General features: G+C 37.5%; 1 protein-coding gene across 1 annotated transcript; it reads right to left on the minus strand.

Moving 5' to 3' along the window:
* Window positions 1-8: 8 nt before the first annotated feature.
* tdrd7a (tudor domain containing 7 a) lies at window positions 9-21410 on the minus strand. The gene is made up of 18 exons (XM_077205157.1): window positions 21323-21410; window positions 20109-20316; window positions 19643-19787; window positions 18785-18944; window positions 18627-18706; window positions 13451-13629; window positions 6559-6995; window positions 5574-5837; window positions 5278-5464; window positions 5015-5126; window positions 4722-4924; window positions 4480-4614; window positions 4304-4387; window positions 3074-3208; window positions 2737-2847; window positions 1699-2120; window positions 1421-1581; window positions 9-728 (listed from the first exon to the last, which is right to left on the minus strand). Exons 2-18 carry the CDS (start codon window positions 20313-20315, stop codon window positions 508-510), a joined length of 3243 nt encoding a protein of 1080 aa, XP_077061272.1. The 5' UTR covers window position 20316; window positions 21323-21410; the 3' UTR covers window positions 9-507.
* Window positions 21411-21732: the final 322 nt, after the last annotated feature.

The following is a 21732-nucleotide window of genomic DNA, read 5'->3' on the forward strand; positions in this document are numbered from 1 at the left end:
CAAGTGTATCGGGTTGTTGTCATCTCGTTTAATGATTCGAACCAAATGTTAACTTAGAAATTAAACAAACATGAGAACCTAAATACAAATGTTCTTTTACAATTAGGCCATTTCCCTTTCAGAAAACACACAATAAGACCACAGCAAACAAATCAAAGTGCAAAATCAAGAGTATAAACAATAAAAAGCAGTAGTGTCTCACACAAAACCAACATAAATCAAATTACTCCAAGACAAATGGCCCTATGGTAAAGACAGTAAAGGGAAGCTGTTCAGGTAAGAACGAGTTAATTTGGCAATGGTATATCATTATTATTTATCACAACAGCAAAAACAGGTAAATAAATCCCTTTCCCATGGCACTCGGAACGATAACTGAAACTATTCATGAACGTGTAAATAAAATGAGCTGACCAAACATACATAGAGTGCTTTTGAATTCTAGATCCAGATTTCCTCAGGCTCAGGTTTTCAGCATGGTTCTGGGAAAGGGTAGTTGTAACAGTCTCATGCAGCACTGCTGATCTCATCTAAAAACTCCACCATAATGTTGTGGATCCAGATGTCATTGTCCTCTTGTGTGGTGTCCACCAGGTAGACGGAGATTTTGCGTTCCCAGGGCCACTCCCCCTCCTCAACTGACTCAATCTGGGCCACCAGCGGCTTTTTCTCAACATGGTTCCGGAACACCATAGAAGCTTCCTCACACCAGACCCCTTGCTTGATACCTATGAACAAGTATTATGCATGTAAATCAGAAGCTTTAACAGACATGCATTAGTTTTGAGGTAACTTGCAATAAGGCTGGGTGATGCATCGAATACTTACAATATATTTTCTATTTTGTTAATAGCATAAAACATCAATACTGACAACATCAGTATTGTGATGATTTTAACATTAGTATTTGGTTGTTAACTTTCCTAAAGAATATGCAAACAGCCCTTTGTCACGACTGGTTTAAGATAAATATACTTTATGAACTGATTCAATTTAAATCAGAGATGTTATTAATCACCGATTCCACACTTCATTTGTGCAATCATTCAAAACTGTTCACAGAAGTTCACATGGAATTTCACATGCTTTAAAAAAAGTATTTGTAAAAAAAAAAAAAAAAAAGTGCAGCTAAATATTACTATTTATTATACTTGTGCATTCATAAATATAACCAAATATTCTTCCTTTTGATCTTTTAGTAAAATGGGTTTTTTTTAACCATACTTCCTTTAAAAAAATGTTGATCTACTATCCAACATTTTAGTGTTTGGCTGACATATATGGCTCCTCTGAAAGATACATAACTTTTTAAGCCATTTTAGAGCAAATTCAATGTGATCATTAAATATTAGTACAAATCTGAAAAATAATAAAGATATAATTTTGTTTTAGCTCCATTTGGCTCCAGCTTCTCTCTTACCAGCCAGCTGAGCAAAAATGCCCTGGAATGGCAGCTGCCTGAACTCATCGATGAGTGGTTGGAGCTGGGAATAGTTGATCAACTCGTATTTCCCATAATCCAGTTCATACACAGAGACTAAGCCATTGGTCAGGATGCCCTTTACCAAAACGCGATGCCAACTATAGATAATGAGAGGGGACAAGACGAATGTAGTGTGAAAGAAAGAAAAAGAGTAAATTATTTAGTTGTGTTATTTAGGTGGGGAATTACAATCAGAGGTGCCATTCAGATCTTACTTGTTGTCGATCTTGGCAGCGTAGACGTTATTTTTCTGGATGTTGATTTGGGTTACTTCCTGTTTGTTGTAAAACAGGATCATCTCTCCCATCAGCACTACTAGCTTGTACAGTTCCTGCCACGGCTGCAGCACAAAGTGCCCAGGGTGACATGCAACCGACACAAACACATCCATATTTTGCCCAACCAGAGGTAAGTCCATCTGAGAGGGCAATGTGAGGGGCTTCGACAGTGTGGGAGATGTATAGGGGTTGTCCCCTGCCTCTGTCAAGATAGGTTTGGCAACCTTGTCGATCTTGCTGAAGTAGGCATCACGTTGCCAGAATGGACATGAGGCTAGCTGGTGATTAATGCTGCTCTGAAGGTCATTTCCATTGAAGAGGTAGACGTGCACAATCCTGGTCTCATCAAGCTTGACTATCTAAACACACAACAAACATGCCAATAAATGGACATTATTTAGTTTTTCTGCAAAATACAGGAACTTTCACTAGATGACCTGAATAACTCTACTTGGAAAGAATTATATTTACATTTTTTAGTGCAAACTATCCTTTTCGATCTGAAAGATTTGGGAAAACGTGGAAAAATTTGGGTGTTCAAATTTGATTAATCAAAGGCTACATTCCCACTGTTTTGACACGTTCACTATAACTATGAAATAATAATAGTGATGATTAATATGTAATAAAAACAAATAAAACAGGTAATATATTGTAATTTTTCAGTTGTACTATAAAATACTATTATTAAACTTTTAATCTCTTTTTATTTACAGTACAATATTGTTATTACAATATATTACCCGTTTTGTTTATTTTTATTACACATTAATCATTATTATTATTATTACATAGTTACTGTAAATAAAAAGTTAAATAGTATTTATAGTATAGTATTTTAAAAGTACAGCTGTAAAATTACAATATTTACATTACAGTTTGTTCACTTCAAACCAGAGCTTTTATTTTGCAATGTGATAATAGCACTAAACAATAAATTACTTTTTCAGTAAACAATAAATGAATGCGCAAGACCTTCATGCAACTGGGGACTTTGTTGTGGACTGTTTCTCTCAACCACAGAACGGCTTCAGGAGGCCAAACACCCCCATCTGCATTCAGATCCTCCAGGAGGCACTTTATAGCCTACAGGGGCAGAAATATATAACAATTACTTTCATTCATAAAGCAGACTAATGCAATTACAGCACTCCTTACATGCTAAACAAGTTATTTTATCATTCAAAAACAAGAAAAAACAAAAACTCACAGCTTGACTCATGACTTAAATGAGACAATGGCCTGCACAGTTGTAGGAAGTGATGAGCATGAATGGAAATGAGTGAGGCGAAAAAATAACAGATGTGTGTACCTGAGGTGGTATGGTGATGAGCTCTCTGAGGTAGATTGGTGGGATCTCCCTGAGCTCGCTAACCTCCAGAGAAGCAGGAAGTCCCAGATCCAAAAACTGGATGTCCAACACTTGACTGCCATGAAGGGTAACAATCTACACACAGATGAAACACACATTCATATAACCAATTGAACTAATTTAATTTTCACTAGGGCTGCACAATACTGGGGGGGAAAAAACAGACATTGTGATATTTAGTTTTTCTGAAACATTGCGATACAAAAACACAGGAATTTGATAGCTGTATTTGGAAAGAGTGATTTTGTAGGAGAGTACATTTGCATATAAAATATAAATGCTGAATATTTACATTTATTTCGTCATTTTCAAACGTTAAACCTACGAGTCCATAAAGTTTCTCCTTTGCCGTCAACAGGTTCACAAACGCTCCTCATTACAAATCTAGTGAAATGAGTGCGGCACGTGCACTCACATGCACGCTATAAGCAAACTAAAGTCACAGAACATACAAAGATGAGGTTCGTGTGGAATAGCATTTACTGCCAATTTATGGGGCATTGTAATTGGCATTGCCAATTACAGTTGGGCATTGTTTGATTTTATCGATTCCGATTTTGTTTATCAATTCAGATTCTTTTAGATTCCATTAAAGTGAAAAACAATTTAGTCAAACATTTATATCTAACATATTTATTACGTCTTTTGGCAAAACGTTTTGTTGCAGATGATTTCCATGAACAAAAATCAGCATCATACAAAAAAAAATCAGCAGCCTAAAGAACACAAACAATTTCCTATGGTTTTAACAAAAACACCACAGCAAAAACTACTGGACTAAATAATAAAAATTGTAAACATTCAAGACAAGTGAACAGTAATACTATAAGAACAAAAAAAAATTAACAATAGCAAAAATAAATACAATTGAACAAAGTTCAGGAACAAAAATTGTAATCAAATTCAAAATAACACTGCATAGTTTTCTTTGTACACAATATAGATAGAAAAATTCTGATTACAGTTACAAAAGTTATTCATTCAAGATGAGTGATTTTTCCCTTTGTTCTATGATTATCGTCCAATATACTGTTGTTTGTTACACATGCGTTTTCTTACTCAACTTTTTATGTTCACATAAGACTGAACCGACTGCGCTTACAAGGAGATTTTGACAATAGTTAGAACATGACGTGAGTGATGAAGGGAAAAAGTAGAATGTCTTCTCACCTCTGCTCTTGCCCATTTGCCCTTGTATTTAGCTAGACACACTTTCCCACAGAATGGTTTGGACACCAACAGCTCCCATGTTAACTTAGAAACACATAAGAGACATGTAATGCTCCCATGATCATATACAGTTAACATAAGCCTAAAATAAAAGACACTCAATTTAATTATTTTACCTGAGAGATGAAAAGTGCCTCAATCTTGTCCATGATGTCTTTAAGTTTGGCCTGGCCTCGAGAAGGCAGCTGACAGTAAATACTGCCATCAGAGCACACATTTGTCACACACACGTTTGTGTACACGCTGTTCACCTGAAGAGACAAGAGGGAGAAAAACACATTATTATAATTCATTCGTGTTGTTTTTTTTTTGTTGAAAAATGCAATTTTATAATTTTGTGATTTTATTTATAATTGACCTGTAGAGGGTTCTCCATGGACTTATCCTGCAGGGCTTTCAAGCATACAGCGTTCACATTGACATCATCGTTATGAGAAGTGTCATAAAGCACAATAAGCGGTGTGTCCCCTCGCTCCAGAATCTCAGCCAATAGCGTACGACCAACAGCTAATGATTTCAGAGTTTTCAGAACTACCGGATCTGTACTGAATTGCTCCAGACCTAACAAGCAAGTGAATGTGAACACAAAAAGGAATTGCATAACATATTACTCTCTCACACATATACACAAAGGCCTCTGATAAATGTTACCTGCAAGTTGACATATCGTTCCCTGAAAAGGAAGAGTCAGGAATTGATCCCTCAGCTGGAATATCTTCTTCCTTCTGACCACCTCAAAGAACCCATGATCCACACAATACACCTACGAAAAGGAAAGATGAAGTTAGAGATGCACAGGTCAACTGCTAAAATAACTAGAACCAGATGATACAGGAAGCCTCACACATTCAAGTTACAAATAGCCGTATCTGCTCTTAAGTTGTCAATGAAGTGGATACAGAAGTGTCTGGTACCTTCACGTTGTCCTCTGTGACCTGGTGAACCTGAGCTCTTAGTACTGCATCTTCCTCCATAGCAACTGCCACCAGTTGTCCAACTTTTGGGGAGAGAAGACGAAGTCCAGCACCAACTGTATTATAGAATTGAAGCATAGCCTCCTCCGTCAGCTCCAGAGCTTTAGAGTAGCCTTCACCGACAAACCTGAAAAATAAGACAGCATCACGAATCCACAATCTAAAATAATGAAAACAAAAGAACTAGAAATTCATCTTGTATCTAATTATAAAATAGTGTTTTTTTTTAGCGTTACCGGAGAACAACGTTGTTGGTGCTGCTGACCTCCATCACCAAAACAGATAGATACTCTGCCACTGGGATAACCAGAGGAGGCACATGTGGATTGCTTTCACAGTGCATAAACAGTGGTGGTGGGCGAGGACGGGGCTCTGACTGCACCTGGCATGGTAGTGCGTACAGTATGGCTCGCTTTCGATTGTCCGGCATGGGGTACTCAACCATACACGTATTTGCCAACAAAGACAGATCCTCCAACACGTACTGTGGAAACTCGCACCTGAGAGACAAGCAGAAAATATATATTTTTTTACATTTATTTATTTAAGTCACGGTACCTGGAAAAAAATTATTTCACTGTGCTACTCTCTCGTACATCTCATTAAAGCAATGATCAAAAGTGACAGTAAAGACATTTATAATTTCACAAATGATTTCTATTGCAAATAAATGCTGTTCTTTACCATTCAAAGAATCCAGGCCAATACTGTGAAATGTGTTTCTACAAAAATATTAAGCAGAACAAATGTTTTCAAAATTGCTAATAAGAAATGTGTCTTGAGCAGAAAATCAGCATATTAGAATCATTTTTGAATCATGCGACACTGAAGACTGAAGTTATGATGCTGAAAATTCAGCTTTGCCATCACAGAAATAAATAAAACTTTAAAATATTAAAATAGAAAACATTAAGTTATTATAAATTAATATGTCACTGTATTACTGTTTTTAATTTATTTTTGCTCAATTAAATGCAGACTGTGTGAGCATAAGTGACTTCTTAAATATATTTTTTAAAAACGTACTCAACGCCAAAGTTTTGAATGGTAGTGTGTATACTAGATTTTGCTACACAAGTGCTTTTAATATGCTATTTGGCCAAGATTGAATATTCATTGATATTTCTTCATATTTTATGCGTTGGCATACTTCTGTTCGAATGAATGTACTGGAAAAAGTATGCACTCTACAAATATACAGTAATCAGCATAGCATCCTACCCAAAGGCCTCCTGGAAAAGTTGTGGAAGTGCATGAGCCCACAAGCCATGGCTGTATTTATTGAGCAGCTGCTGCAGCTTCTGCTTGATCTCTGGAGTCAGAGGCTTTTGAGAGGGTGGAGTTGAGGGAGGGGTGATGAGCGAGTTGGAGTGAGCTTTGGGTGTTTCAGGGAGAGTAAAATCCAGCATGGTGGAGTTGGGCGATGTTGGACTCAAGAGTGTTTGGGATTTCTGGGTTGAAGTAGGAATGTTGATGGCAAGAGTTCTGAGGATGCGGGTAGTTTGCTGGGCAGGTGTTGGCTGTTTCCTAAACGCAGTGTCTGAGACTGGAGACTGTTTGCATGCAGCTACAGCAGGCACAGTGCTTGGTTTTGGGCCAGGATCTATGACAGGGTACACCAGGCGGTCCACTATGTTATTGCTGCCTGGCTTTTCAACCTAAAGGACAGCAGAGAGAAAGAAAACAAATTGATCATTTATCATATAACGATCACCAACTTTATTACATTAAAGGTTCAGTAAGTTATTTCTGAGAAACACTGTTGATATTTGAAATCAACCCAAACAAACACACCCCTTTATTGCTCCGCCCCGAAAATTCATGAACATACTAGGGCTGCAGCTATCGATTCTTTTTGTAATCGATTAATCTAGCACTTAATCGATCGATTAATCGAGTAATCGGATAATTTTTTGTGTGTTTTTAAACAACTAAAACAAATAATGCATAACGAAAATGATGTGGCTGTAAAATGATCAAGCATTTGGCTTTTATTTCTCAAAAAACAAACAAAAAAACTTATTCCAACTCCAACATTTGGCTCCAAAACTAGGCCTATTTATTGCAATTATTACCCATTTAGTATAAGTGCCAACAATGTTCTATGCTCAATTACTTTGGTAGCCAATTAAAATGTCTTCCCCAAAAGTACGTGTGGATTTGAAGAAGCAGGCTGGAGAATTTCATTTTTTGTTGTTGTCTGTAACTATTTGGAAGACGTGACATACAAACAAGGTCTCGCAAAGACTGTACAGTGAATGCATGTTGAAATTATTGTTGCGTGGCTACATGAAAGTTTAAGCATATGTGACCCGTCACAGAAACCAGGGACACAAGTCGGCAGCACAACTTTCGAGCAAAATGAGAAAGAAGAGTTTTTTTTCAAAATTGGTGATTTTCAATTTTTTGGAGAATCTGATAATTGAAATCACGAAGAAGCCTCTCCATGTTTGAGATAGCAGTATTGGTATATTTAAAAGCTAACATTTTGAGGTTGAAATCGGCTTGTTTTCGAAGATTCTAGCATGCAGTAGGGGCGTGGCGTGTCATTGTCTGTGTGTACTTCCATACTGAATAACCCGGCGCTTTTGCCCCCGCCCTCCAAGTCAACCACATGGCTACTTATTATGCTGTGCTCTGGCCAGCTCTCTCTGATATCAAAATTCAATGAAGATGGATGCCGCAAAGATTGTCGCAGACGAGATGAACCGTCTGGCAGTTACACCGAAAATGTTTTCGCCGCACTTCGTGGGCTCGGGAAACTGAACCGGAGGTATGGGCGCAGCGCGCTCGCCCTCAGTGCTTCAATACGGCGTGTTTCTGAAATGTAAGTTAAGCTTCATTTGCTCTTTAGTCGTTATTTAAGATGCTGAACCTGCTGATGATATAATGTGCTTGCGGACATTTCATTTGTGTGTGTATACGCACATAAGAAAGTGGTGTAAAGAGATTTGCAACAGTAATTTGAGGAGGTGAAATGTGATTATTTGGAAAATTGCAGAAATGACTGCTTAAAGAAAAATGCCAGCAGGCATTTGCCTCCTACATAAACTTTAATATTGTTGACATTTTGGGCACACGAGCGTTGCGTACTATTTGCGCTATATGTAGGCCTATGGCTTATTGGTCTTTGTTTGTTGTTGTTGGTTTTGCGTTATATGTATATGGCATATTGGTCTTTGTGTGTTGTTGCTGGTTTTGCGTTATACTGTATGTATATGGCATATTGGCCTTTGTGTGTTGTTGCTGGTTTTGCGTTATATGCAGGCTATATGGCATATTGGTATTTGTGTGTTGTTGCTGGTTTTGCGTTATATGTATATGGCGTATTGGTCTTTATGTGTTGTTGCTGGTTTCGCGTTATATGCAGGCTATATGGCATTATTGGTCTTTGTGTGTTGTTGCTGGTACGTTGCAAATAGAGGGGCAGCACAATTGTTTTTCGCCTAGTGCGGCAGAAGTGCACTCATTCAATGTGTAAAAAAAGCTGTAAAGCACATGGAGGAGCTTTACAGGGGGTATGGCTTATCTAAATGAGATGTAAATGAGCCCTATTGTCACCCCCAGCAGCAGAGACAGGTGAGAACTGCACAATCTTTTAGAGCTCGTTTTCTCCTCTTTGAGCTTTTTTAAGTGCCTACTTTAAAATGGCCACAACTTCTCCAAATATTATCAGATTTCCACATGTTACACATCGTTGGAAAGCTTGGATATTACACTCTCAGAATCTATGAATAACTCAAAATGCCCCAGAACCGACTTGTGTCCCTAGTTTCCGTGACTGGTCACATATGTGATGCATTGCCGCAATTGATCTGACTGGCGCGTGAGAGAGACGAGGGTGCATGTGTGTGTGTGTATGCGTGTGTGTCTGTGTCTGTTTGTTTGTGTGTGTGTGTGTGTGTGTGTGTGTGTGTGTGTGTGTGTGTGTGTGTGTGTGTGTGTGTGTGTGTGTGTGTGTGTGTGTGTGTGTGTGTGTGTGTGTGTGTGTGTGTGTGTGTGTGTGTAAGTGAAGGGGTTCACACACCGAACGCAACTTTAATTATTTGCGCGAGTAGATTATACAAAGTCAGTGCAAAGACGCGAATAGACGCATCATTTGCGCCGGGCGTTGCGAATGACGCGAACGTCTTCCGCACACGTTGAAAATTTTTAACTCGAGCGAATGTTTAAGCGTCTAACTAGACGCGATAGACGCGTATTTGACGCTCTATTCGCGTTCGGTGTGAACAGACCATTAGGTTATGTTTCAGTGACGCTTGGTGAGAGCATGGAGTGGATGTTTTCAGTTCAGATTCTGAATCATTGAAGTCGTACTGTTGTGGTATGCCAGGTCTACTTCGCAGTAGACACATTGCACCTTGTTCTCTTCCTTATTAAGTATGTAATGATCCCAAACTTTAGACATTCTCTGCCGTTTATGGACATCTTTACTCTCCGCCATCGTGCCAAATAAATTCAAAATGTATCACGCGCTATAGTATAGATCCGCGTATAGTGAATTACATTTTACATAGGAATTTAACGAGGCTTCGAGGCCTCGAGTTTTTGCCTCGAGGAATTTTTGTAATCGAGTAACTCGAGGAATCGTTTCAGCCCTAGAACACACAATGCCATATTGGATCTCAATCACAGTTGAAGCGAAGCAAAACAATGCAAAAAGTTGGCTGGTCAAGCTAATGTGTACTGCAAGCGCACGTCTGACTGTTTCTATAGGAATTTTTATTCTTTTAGTAATTTTGTCATGTACTTTTGTCATTTTTATTAGTTTTATTTATTTATTTAAATTTAATTAGTTATTTATATATATATATAGGTTTCTGCAGGTTTTATGAAGGTATATTTAATAATCTAAGACCTTTTCAAGACAAACTAAAGAACATTTAAGAAATAAATTGAACAGGAAATATGTCAATGTGTTCTCTAAATGTAAATGTCTATAGAGAGAAACAATGAGTTGTATTAGCAACGCTTCAGAGTTTGAATTTTCAACATATATCCATTACTTTTTAATTAATTTTACAAATAAAAAGTAGCTTGAATCACTCCCAACTTCTAGAATACAAAAATAACTCTTGCTGTACTTTCTGATCATACTGTCAAGTAGGTCAAAGTATTTTTTTCTTATTTTCTAGAGCAGTTCTCAAAAGATTCTTAATTCAAGATACATTTACTAAAGATACAAAATGACAATATAAAGTCTTGTTTTCCTTGAAATCGATCAAAATTAAGCGAGTTTTTGATTAAAACAAGTACAAATCGACTTAATTCAAAAGAAAGTTTTCATAAAACTCATTGACATATTTGTGCTTTTTTTAATCAAACTCAATTTTGTTAGATTTTTCAAGACTATATTTTACATTTGCATTTCAAGTAAATGAGCAAATGATGACTCACTTTTAATTTTTTTGGGTGAACCATCCATTTAAAATAACATTTAAATTAAATGTTACTTTACGTGCATCAACTTTAAAATAATTAACTCATTGCACCTTATATCTAGTGGTCGACCGAATATATATCACCACGGCCGATATATCGGCCGATCTTTGGCTTTTTTAAAATATCGGCCGATAAGTTTTTCTGATTGGCCGATGTGTTGGAAGCGGAACTTTTATTTTGACGGTGCTGCAGACTTTTATTTTGACGGGCGGCGCTGAGAACAGCACACCTGAGAAGAGAACGGCAGCGCCTGAATCTGATCACACAGCGCTCACTCACATTCTCCGTCTCTCTGTCAGTCATATCTAATAGTTTGTTAGACAGAACGGGTGGCTACAGAACTGGTAATCAAAGAAAGTAAATGGTATATGATAAAGTAATGCGTTTGCTTTTATATTATTTGTAACCGAAAAGCCAAACAATCAAGCTAAAATACCTTCTCATTTACCGTCAACATTCAGCAAATGCGCATCTACATCATTTAAACAAATCTCTGAATATCTAATAAACATTTAATTTCACAAACCTTGCAGATTTAATCGAATCCAGCTGTGATATCTTGTGAAGTGTGCATTTGTAGCCTGCATAAACGTGTTCCTGCGAGTGACGGTCCGTGCAAAGTGAGTAAATGCGAACAAAAGATCAGCTTCACAGGAGACGCGATAGAAAACTTTAAATCCTTCATTTTAAAATATGCTACGCTATATCCAGTTGCCCACTGTGTCATATTCATGTCGTTTTTACTGTGTGCTGTATGTAAAATTAGCGTTAGCCTACCTTGTCAAAAGTCAGGGTAAAAAAAATATGATTATCAGTGCGCATGAAATTACCAGGTTACTGAGTGCCCTGTTACAGTGTTTACTTCCTTTTTATTCACATATTCATATATTTTTAAACAATTACTTTATTTGTGAAAAATACTGTAATATGATTGCAGATTCAAGAAGTTGCCATCTAAAGTATAGGGCCTAAGCATGTTTATTTTAAGTATTTATTAAATTTATCTAATTTATTAAGTATTGATTTATATAAATATAAAGTGTGTATATATATATATATATGTGTGTGTGTGTGTATATATATACATGTTTGATATATAAATATAAATATCGGCTTTATATCGGCCATCGGCCACCCTGCTCTCTAAGATATCGGCATCGGCCATCAAAAAACCCATATCGGTCGACTACTACTTATATCAATGGCAGAACAATTAACAAATCATAACAGAATTAACACTGTTGCAGAACACATCCTAGTAATTCATTTAAACCAAAATTTTATTTTGGCGGGTTGTAGTGAATAAAAGTTTTGTATTGTTATTATTTATGTAGGCCCAGTGGCGGAATGTTTTTAGTAAAGCCCTGAATATTTTGCTACCTTGTCTTTCTCATAGAGCAAAACAATTAATCAGAAAAACAAATGTGAATAAGATTACAGCTGCCGTGACACCTAATCATGAAAAGTGCATATTACAGTTTTATTTATATTTTTCCCTTTGCATTAAAGAAACTTACAACGTGCTTTTGCAGCGTTGAGCATTGTAGCCAATCACAGACATGTCTGTTAAACGCATCGGCCAATCAGAGGCGTTTAAACGAGTCGCGTGCTAAAGATGTGTTTTGCGCGAGCTCACCGAGTTCTACACTTTTAGCAAACCTGTCATTATTATTATTGGCAATAACCTTAAGATGCAAATAAGAGATTCACTGCAATGTATTTGATATTCTTGATGCTGCTCTGATGCACTCCATTACGCACCGCTCTGTTTGTTGGATGACAAAAAGTTCAGCGGTGTAGCTCATCAATGTCAAAATGATTAAAGAATGCAGGGCTTATTACTGTTCACAGAAGGATGTTAAAATGTAAGTAAATAAAGATTTAATATTTGACAACTGTAATTATTTCACTAATACAATAAGGCTTTCTTTATTCCTTTAAATCGCTTTTATAATCAATTCATTAATTTAAATAAAAATACCCAATTTTAGTTTGGGCTAAAGCCCCGAATATCCACTGACTGACCCTAGAACTATTTTTGTATCAAATTAAATGCTGAAACTTTCATAAAGTGACTCATAGCAGCTCTGGAGATGACACTCTTGTGTAAATGCAAAATGCTCATACATTTTTACTCATGTAGGCCTATGTCGCCCATCAAAGAAAATGAAAGCCCGTGTCCGCCATATAAAACTATAAAAAAGGTAGGCTAAATGTGACTTTTTAATCTCACAATTCTGACTTTAATGTCTTTTTTGTATTCAGTGGCGGAAACGGGCTTCCATTACAAATGACATAGGCAAGCTACTAAACGTCTTAAACAATATTGATTTAAAACAGTTTAAATAAACTGATGGATAAAAAAAAAAGAACTGAAAAATTTAAACCTAGCCTCTTAACTTTGATTTTACAACTAGGCTAGGCTACTGTATATTCGCGGATTCACTCTTCTCTCTGGATATGCGCGCGCATTTGTGGGGGGAGAGAAAGAGAGAGCAGGAGCGCTCTGACAAGAATTTCCCCGATGGTCTGACTGGATTCTGCGATTCCGTTCATAGGGTTCTAAAATTATTTCGCGGACCCCACTTTGAGAACCACTGATGTAGTTAGATGGGAGGGTACAGGGTGATTTTAGTAGTCAGCATGTGTTTGTGTTTTTCAGTTCTCTCACAGTGCAGATGTGCGTCCACGTCTCCACTTCTTTGTGCATATGGAGCTCTTCCTGGAACATATTCTTATATAGCTGAGGGATTTTGGACAGCCAGACTCCACTGCAGTACTTCTGTAATATCTGTTTGATTCGATCCTGAACCACCTCAACTTCAGCACGGTTTACAGGCTTTTGCTGAGCTGAAGAATGCAACACAGAAAAAAATGTCACACTTAAATTAATTGAGTATATCAAAAACAGAGATTAGAAAACTAAATGAATTAGCATATCCTGAAGACAATACAGTGCTGCAGTGATGAGATATTTTTGTTGGCCATCCCAGAAGTTACCTTCACCCTGGTTTCTTTCTTAGACAAAAAGCCAACAGGATTTTCCCAATTGGCTTTTGGATTATTACAGAAAATAGACTCTATGACAGACAAAAGTTAATGATGCTTACAGGTTTTGTTAAGTTAATCTTCAGAAATAAACTCAACTTATGAATTCTGAAGTCTAAATACAATTGGCAGTTGTACAGCACAGATACAGGACTTCAATGTTACCACCACTAAGTAGGGCTGGACAATAATTCAATATCAATATATATCGCAATATTTTTTTTTCCGATAACGGTGATATGATTTTTAAACACATTTTCGATATTTCGATATACAGCATTTGTCACTGACTGGCGTTAGGCGCGCAGCCGTCAGAAAGAGCAGAACACAATTGGCTACTTTCGTGATGACGTTCAACACAGACACGTGGACGCAGCCAGTGCTCAGCACTACTAGGCTGATCTCCAACGCGGCAAGTTTCAGCTACAGAATGAGCGCCCCCGACCGCAATACAAATGTGACTTAACGAGCTTCCACAAGTGAGAAGAAAGCAGACGAAATAGTTGATAAGAGAGGAAAGACTAATTCAATGGTATAAATTCAGTGGTGTTTCGGCTGAGATCTCAAAACTTCAGGTTTCAGCGCGCTGCAAAATGAGACAGGGAGTGGTGCCGACTAGCAGCGGGGACACATCAAATCTGTTCCACCTGATAGAAGCACTACAAACAACACTTTAACCGGCACCAACAAACGAGACTTTTTTGCGTTAATTTGGAGCATGTGGGGATGCTGAGTGACCTCAGAATGACCAATAAATATGATTTTAATATCTAAGAAATAGGGATGGCCCGATACCATTTTTTTTCAAACCGATACGAGTACGAGTATTTACATTTGTGTACTTGCCGATATCGAGTACCGATACCGATATTTCTACCGCAAAAGTAACTATAGGCTCCCAGAAAAGAAGACAGAAGACTATTTTAGAACACAGGTTAGAAGACTGTTTTTATTTTCTTCTCTGCTTGTTTTAACAAGTCTAAAAATAAATAATGAGTAAAATAATAAATGTATTAACACACAAACCACTGTTAATTTAACATAAAAGCAAGCAGTTACTGCGTGCATGGTCTGACATGACTGAATGCGCCCAAAGTGCGCTCCCTTAATAGTCTAATTCCTAAAAAGCTGACAGTTCATCGCGATCTCACACATCTGTTATTATCAATGAAGCTGACTGCACAATGAATCTTTCATAATATCCACACTTTGTTTGTTATAATTAGAGGATTTGCCAGCATTCAGAATTCAGCACTGAACAAAAAAGTTTTGAGCAGTGAGGGGAGTCTATCTTAAATGCTTCTGATTAGCCATTGCGTTCAAGAAATCAACACACATGTCTGTGATTGGCTACATCGCTCAACGCTGCAAACATGTTATGAATAGAAACTCTGGCCTGTAAATCGTTTCTATTTTGTTTTAGTTGTTCTTCTTGCTTTTCTGCAACAGATGAATGAAAATCTATTAGTTTTAATATGTTGTATTCATAGATATTTCTAGTTTGCGGGAGTCCCGCGAATCGTTTTATTCTCCCGGAACCCGCACACACAGAGTGAGTGCATTACCGCCATCAGATCTAGTGCCGCGCCGCACTCTTTTGCGTTGGGAGTGGACGTCCCCATGCCTCAGTTCACCTCGACAAAGCACCCGCGGCGGCCAGTTTCGTTTCGCAAAATGTACGTGGTATCGGGGCGTGGTATCGGCGAATTTTTATGAGTACGAGTACGAGTATATGAGGACAGTATCGACCCGATCCCCGATGCCAGTATCGGTATCGGGCCATCCCTACTAAGAAACCGAAACTTCACGCAGTGATTGACAGGGCGGGAGGGGGCGGGACGTGATCGGCTCGGAATGTATTTTCAATTTGCACATTGAATTTTGCTACATTCATTGCGGGACATTTAATGAAAATGCAATCGCAAGTGTCTAACTGTGAGTGTAAATGCAATTAAGAAAAATAACATTCAAATGATCATTTTGCTATAGTTTATGCTTGAAAATAAATGTTAAACATATCTAATCATATCTGTAATACATTTTAATTTTGCAACTTATAAAGCGTTAAAATATGTATTCAATTTACATATCAAATTAGATAAAATGTAAATTAGATTATTGAATTTTAATTTAGCACCAAACGTTGCATAAATGTAATGGCAAATGTAAATTTAAAAACAGAAATGCATTGCCATTTTACATATTGCATTGTCATTTTGCATATTACATTTGAAATTGAATATTGCTACCCAAATGCTTTCATAGTCTTGTAGCAGGTATTGAGAAGAGAATATTATTGTTATGATGGGTTATTTCATTGGTTCATGTAGTTTGTTATGGTGCAGTACCGAAGAGTCCAGCAGATTTCATAGACTTGGCCAATTCATTTTTCAAAAGATTGTAGGTACAGACATCTGTTATGGGCGTTCTTGGCAGTTTTTCTGAGGCTTTTATATTGTTAATATCAATATCGGAATTATATCGTATCGACCGAAATTGAGAAATATATCGTGATATAAAATTTGGCCATATCGTCCAGCCCTACCACTAAGCTGGTGAAAACTCTCAATCTTTTATGTAAAATCTTTAAATCTGACAGTTTGATGACGTTTAATGTCCCAAGAGCCTCTGTAGTGCCATTTAATCACAAACATTTTTTTTTTTAAGATTTACTGACGTAGCTTGTCAACCCTAAGAACCGTTGTCATTTAGGAATGAAATTGCGATCTTTTAACAATTAATCGTGCAGCTCTAACTGAAACCTAAACTTATCACTAAACCTAATGCTTAACGCCTAGGTTTTAAGCAGATCATAAAACCCGGAAAAAGTTTGCATTTTTGCCTGAAATAATGCAAACTTTTTCCGGGTTTTATGATCTGCTTAAAACCTAGGCTTTAAGCATTAGGTTTAGTGATAAGTTTAGGTTTCAGTTAGAGCTGCACGATTAATTGTTAAAAGATCGCAATTTGATTCCTAAATGACAACGATTTGGCCATATCTATTAATGCCATGTCCACACGGACACGGGTATTTTTATAACCGGAGTTTTTCCTACAGCGTTTTTAAAAAAAATCCCGTCCACACATGCTCGGTCTCCGTCTACATGAAAACGTAAAAACACGCAATCAAGCGCGGTCAAGAGCATGCCACGCCAGCAGGCGGTGATATAAACCTTAACCCTAAAGCCACGTTGGCCAATCAGAAGCGCAAATCTGATGTCAAACACAGCTGATAACGGCGCACACTCTGACGTCGCAAGGCAAAAACCCCGGTTTCACTGTCTACACGACAACACTGTAACCGGCGTTTCTGAAAATCCTCACCCTGGCAGGGGTTTTCAAAAATGTTCGGTTTCAGTGCGTTTTTGTGTGGACGAACGGCCGAACCGCGTAAAAAAAGTCACGGTTATAAAAATACCCGTGGCCGTGTGGACAGGGCCTAAAACTTTGATAAAATCACACCGAAAAATTCAAATCTGTGTTGGCGCTGAGCCAGAAAAAGCAGTTGGGCTGTCTAGATATGAAACTGCTCCAACAAAGAGTCTTTTTAACCACACACACAGTATCTCTATTTCCATGTTACAAATATTCTAAAGATCACAGAAGTACGGATAAAAGTTTATAGTTCGGATATAAACACTGAAGTCTACAGAAGCAATTAAAATAGAGCAAATCACCTTTTGAAAGTAATTACGATTGTATGGATTACATTGTTACTTACAAGTGACTTAAATTTATTTGTGATTGAATCATTCAAGAGATTAGTTCAGAATAGCTGTGTAAGTTTAGAAAAACGAGTGAAGTATTTATGAATCATTCATTCAAACAGATTTTTAAATTAATTAATTCAAATTAATTAAAAAAAATTAAACAGACAGCAGCAATTAACATTTTGTGAGAACCTCTAGGAAACTACATGTTATTTTGTTTACCCTATTTTTCCGCACTATAAGGCGCACTTAAAAGCCTTTAATTTTCTCAAAAAACGACAGTGAGCCTTATAATCCGGAGCGCCTTATATATGGATCAATTGGTTAATTGGACCTATTGGTTAATAACGCTCCGCGTTATTAAATTTGCCCGCGAACTCGCACTCGTGTCCATCTTATGCCCGCTCTGTCACACGGCCAGTTCAACCTCGTATAAATCAGGTTATGTGTGTAAGTCACGTGCCTTCTCACGAGCGCTCACTCTTACTAACAGACATACGAACAGACACATTGTCCCCGGCGCTGCTTGCGCGTCACAGAATTTTCATAAAGCGTTCCCCGTTCACAGTAACCGGGTCGTCTCATTCAAAACAGCCAGCTGTTGCTGTCAGCGAGCCGCCGCACATGAATACTCGTTAGAGTCAGGCTGCGATTGTAAGTTACGTGCCCGCCCTAGCGCGCTCACGCTTACTAATAAACGCCTCGCCTCCGGCGCCGCGCAGTCGCTACATTCCCTTTAGCATCTAGTGGATGCATAACGCAAACCCAGTCAAACGTTTGACTGCAGTATCTTATGCGCCTTATAATCCGGTGCGCCCTATATACAGTCAATGTTCTAAAATAGGTCATTCATTGAAGGTGCGCCTTATAATCCGGTGCGCCTTATAGTGCGGAAAATACGGTAGTTTTATATTCAGAATCATTTTAGGCAAAAAAATATTGTGATTCTATATTTATCCAGAATTATGCAGCTCTAGCTTCAGGATTCTGTTCTTTTTAAATAAAACATTGTATCTGAGCCAACATAAACTGTGCCGTTGTCATGAAGAAAATACAAATATTATTAATAGGGCAAAACCTGAGGTTTACCTGGTGTCCCACTGGTCTTATGAGGTGAAGTCTTTATTCCTGTATTGATCTTGCTAGGTACAAATGTAGATCCCCCAAACCTAAAATCACATAAGTGTTTTGAAGAATATTTTGAGAATGTATTAGTGCTCACAAGTGTTTTGACTGACATCACTCACCCTGGTGATTTCCTGTTTGGTTGACGGGAAGGAACCCGGGAGGAGGGGAGGTCACTACTGTAAAGCTGCCGCTGGTAAGGGTAAAAACTAGATTTGGATGTGGTGCCCCGAGCGGGATGAGTCATGTGGCCCGGTTGCCGCAGAGACAAGCGAGGTTTAGCTGCACAGACCAAATCAGTTAAACCACATCAATAAACAATACCTTGAAGGGCTAAAACAGTTCGCGGCATTAGTGTGCAATGGTGACCAACTGGCACAGATATAGTCAGCACACATACAGACAAGGTTAGTGGGCAAAGAAACCGCATTAAACCCTTTAAATAAGCTCTCTCTTGGGACGTGGGCACACAAACTAGATTTTCAATGTCATTAATCCCATTTACTTGATTTATGTGGATGACATTCTCTTTTAAGGTGATGTGTATTAAAACACTTTTCTTATTTTACAACTAAAGAACACCATTTGACTTTGTAACACACAGAAAATAATAAAATCAATTTAAGGTTTTGCACCTCACACAATTCAAGCTTAAGTTTCTTTTAAGATATACGCCGTTCAATTATGAATAGCAAAATAATATCAACGTTATATTTACATTTATTCTTTAGCAGACGCTTTTCTCCAAAGCAACTTGGAAATGAGGTCTTTAACAAGTGATTCATCTTAAGGAGACAATAACACAAGAAGTGCTAGCAATACAAAGTTCAACTCAAACATCGCCTAGAATAGTACAAGCTAGAAAAAGGAGTGATTAGGAAATCATTATGAAATGCAAAACTTGATTGAAATTAACCACAAAAATTACATCACATTAGCCAAACAGCATCTCTCGGTTCGTTTGTCTGTGCTTGTGTTACCGTTATATGAAAACAAAGAGGAAGACTTTGCTCTCATTTGGAAGTTCAGTAATTTAGAGCAGCCAGACTTCTTCACATTCTTCTGCCGGGCGACCAGCTGTGCGATGTGTGCCGTCTCCTCACACACACCAGCAAAACACATGACCTACAAACATACACAAAGTCTGTCACATTTAGTTTGGTTCTGGCATTATGGTACATAGACTAATCAATAAGTGAACATTTTCTTTACCGTAAGTGTTTAAATTTTTTGGCATTTCTCTCACAACCACACAAATTCCCAGTTGGTGAAGGGTAAGGAAAAATTTAATTGCTGATTCACAAAATCTGAAATTGGTTCACCATGGCCCTACTTATACATTTATATAAATCCTCACTGATGCTTTTTTCACATAGCCTGAAGTCCATGCACAGCATCTGTGAATAAATGCAAGTGATCTATTAACAGATCAAATGAATGCGTCACCTCTCCAGCACTGGAGCGCTCAAGCCGCACCACACCGGGAATGCTGCGCAGAAAACTCTCGAGATTACAATGGCCAAACTTCCGGAAAGGAATCATCTCTCCTGTCAGAGCCCGGTAATCTCCCGGAAGACGGACCATGGCCACACCATGCTTACTGCTCTGAAGAACAGCTCGCAGCATCTTTTTCACCAACTCCAGATCACTCATCCTGCACTCAAACACAAAGCCAATCAATTGAAGACACTATGACTGCATCCAGCATTTTTGTAACCTAATGAGTTGCCAATCTAGATAGAATTTGGGGCATCACAGGCGCATTCAGAGTCATATGAATTATCCAAAAATACTGTCTAGATAGGCATCTTTCTGTGAGACTAATATGCTTTGAAGGTTTATAGTTAGTTATCTCTGTGGTAATTAAGGAATGCTTTGAGTCTACATAACAATAGAGCGACCAATCAAAATCAAGCTGTATAACAGAACAATGGCAAACTTTTAAGTGAAAAGTTAGGGTTAATTGATTAACCTCAAGAAAACCTGTTTGAAACTAAAAATAAAAACTATTTTTCTTGAAAATGATTGCAAAAATCAGTGTTGTACACGCATTCATTTTATGTTATTGTTGTTTAAAAGGGTATTCATGTTTTTTTACCACTTCGTTTTCCAAAAATGTATGAACAGAAAAATACATATATTACACTACGTAACGTTAGGCCTAAACGTATCACGGTTAAACATTTTAAAAGATTTTTCATATTATTGTATTGTGAATTTAAACTCTTATAAACTTGTGTCATCGATCCCTTAGACTGAAATCATTTTCATGTCAAAAGTAGGCCTACTGGTTTTTGCATGTTTGAATGCCGTATATTAATGTCACAAACATAACATTCAATAAAAAAAATTCAGTTTTTCCAAAATTTTATATTTTAAAGCCTGACTAATTTTGGTAGTGGGTATCAGCCAGCCCAAGATAACCTTACACTAACGTAAAACATTAGCGTTTAATAACTCAAATATCAGAAAGACAGGCGGGAAGAGAGGAAGCTAACGTTAACTTTCATCAGACCGTAATTAACTAGCTAAGCATGCGATGCAAATGATTTAACTTTATTATTCTGTTTCTTTAAACTTGTAAAGAAACTTTTTATTCCCACATCATACAAATATCACCAAACATTATTAAAGGAAGAAGAACTGTTAATTAAACTCACCTGATTGCTTTTTCTCTTCACACTAAATTAGCCGTTGAATATCGCGAGCACACGTACGACACGTGTATTTGGTATCACTGTGGATACGTCATACGTCATCTGAAAACGGCCTTTTTGTTCAAATTTTAGAAAGACAAAAAAGAAAAGAAAAAAATCCAAGTACGTTATTTACTAATTCTATGATATTTACTCACCAAGCAAATAAATAAATATAGAAAACCCAACATCCCTGACTAGACTAGTTGAAGGGCCAGCCAGACATTCTTTTAGGCCTGGGCTACATAAGCAGTATAATATTATTTGGCAGCATTTAATATAGCATTTAAACACCTATTAAAATGGGTAATCTTGCTCTGTAATGGTGCTGAGGGCAAAAAGCGATAAATAAAACTCATGCTGTGAGAATTCAG

This window comes from Siphateles boraxobius, unplaced genomic scaffold (genome assembly GCF_051911475.1).
Source record: "Siphateles boraxobius isolate OS27281-9 unplaced genomic scaffold, OSU_SipBor_1 53, whole genome shotgun sequence".
Classification (NCBI taxonomy): domain Eukaryota; kingdom Metazoa; phylum Chordata; class Actinopteri; order Cypriniformes; family Leuciscidae; genus Siphateles; species Siphateles boraxobius.

Bases quoted from the DNA above. Each gene is read 5' to 3' on its own strand.
- tdrd7a (XM_077205157.1), bottom strand. From the start codon at position 20,315: ATGAGTGATCTGGAGTTGGTGAAAAAGATGCTGCGAGCTGTTCTTCAG. The intron at 18,945-19,642 runs GTAACACAAGCA...TGGTCTGTGCAG, and splicing joins CTCTTTGTTTTCATATAACG to CTAAACCTCGCTTGTCTCTG. The intron at 1,582-1,698 runs GTAAGATCTGAA...CATTATCTATAG, and splicing joins GCTGCCAAGATCGACAACAA to TTGGCATCGCGTTTTGGTAA.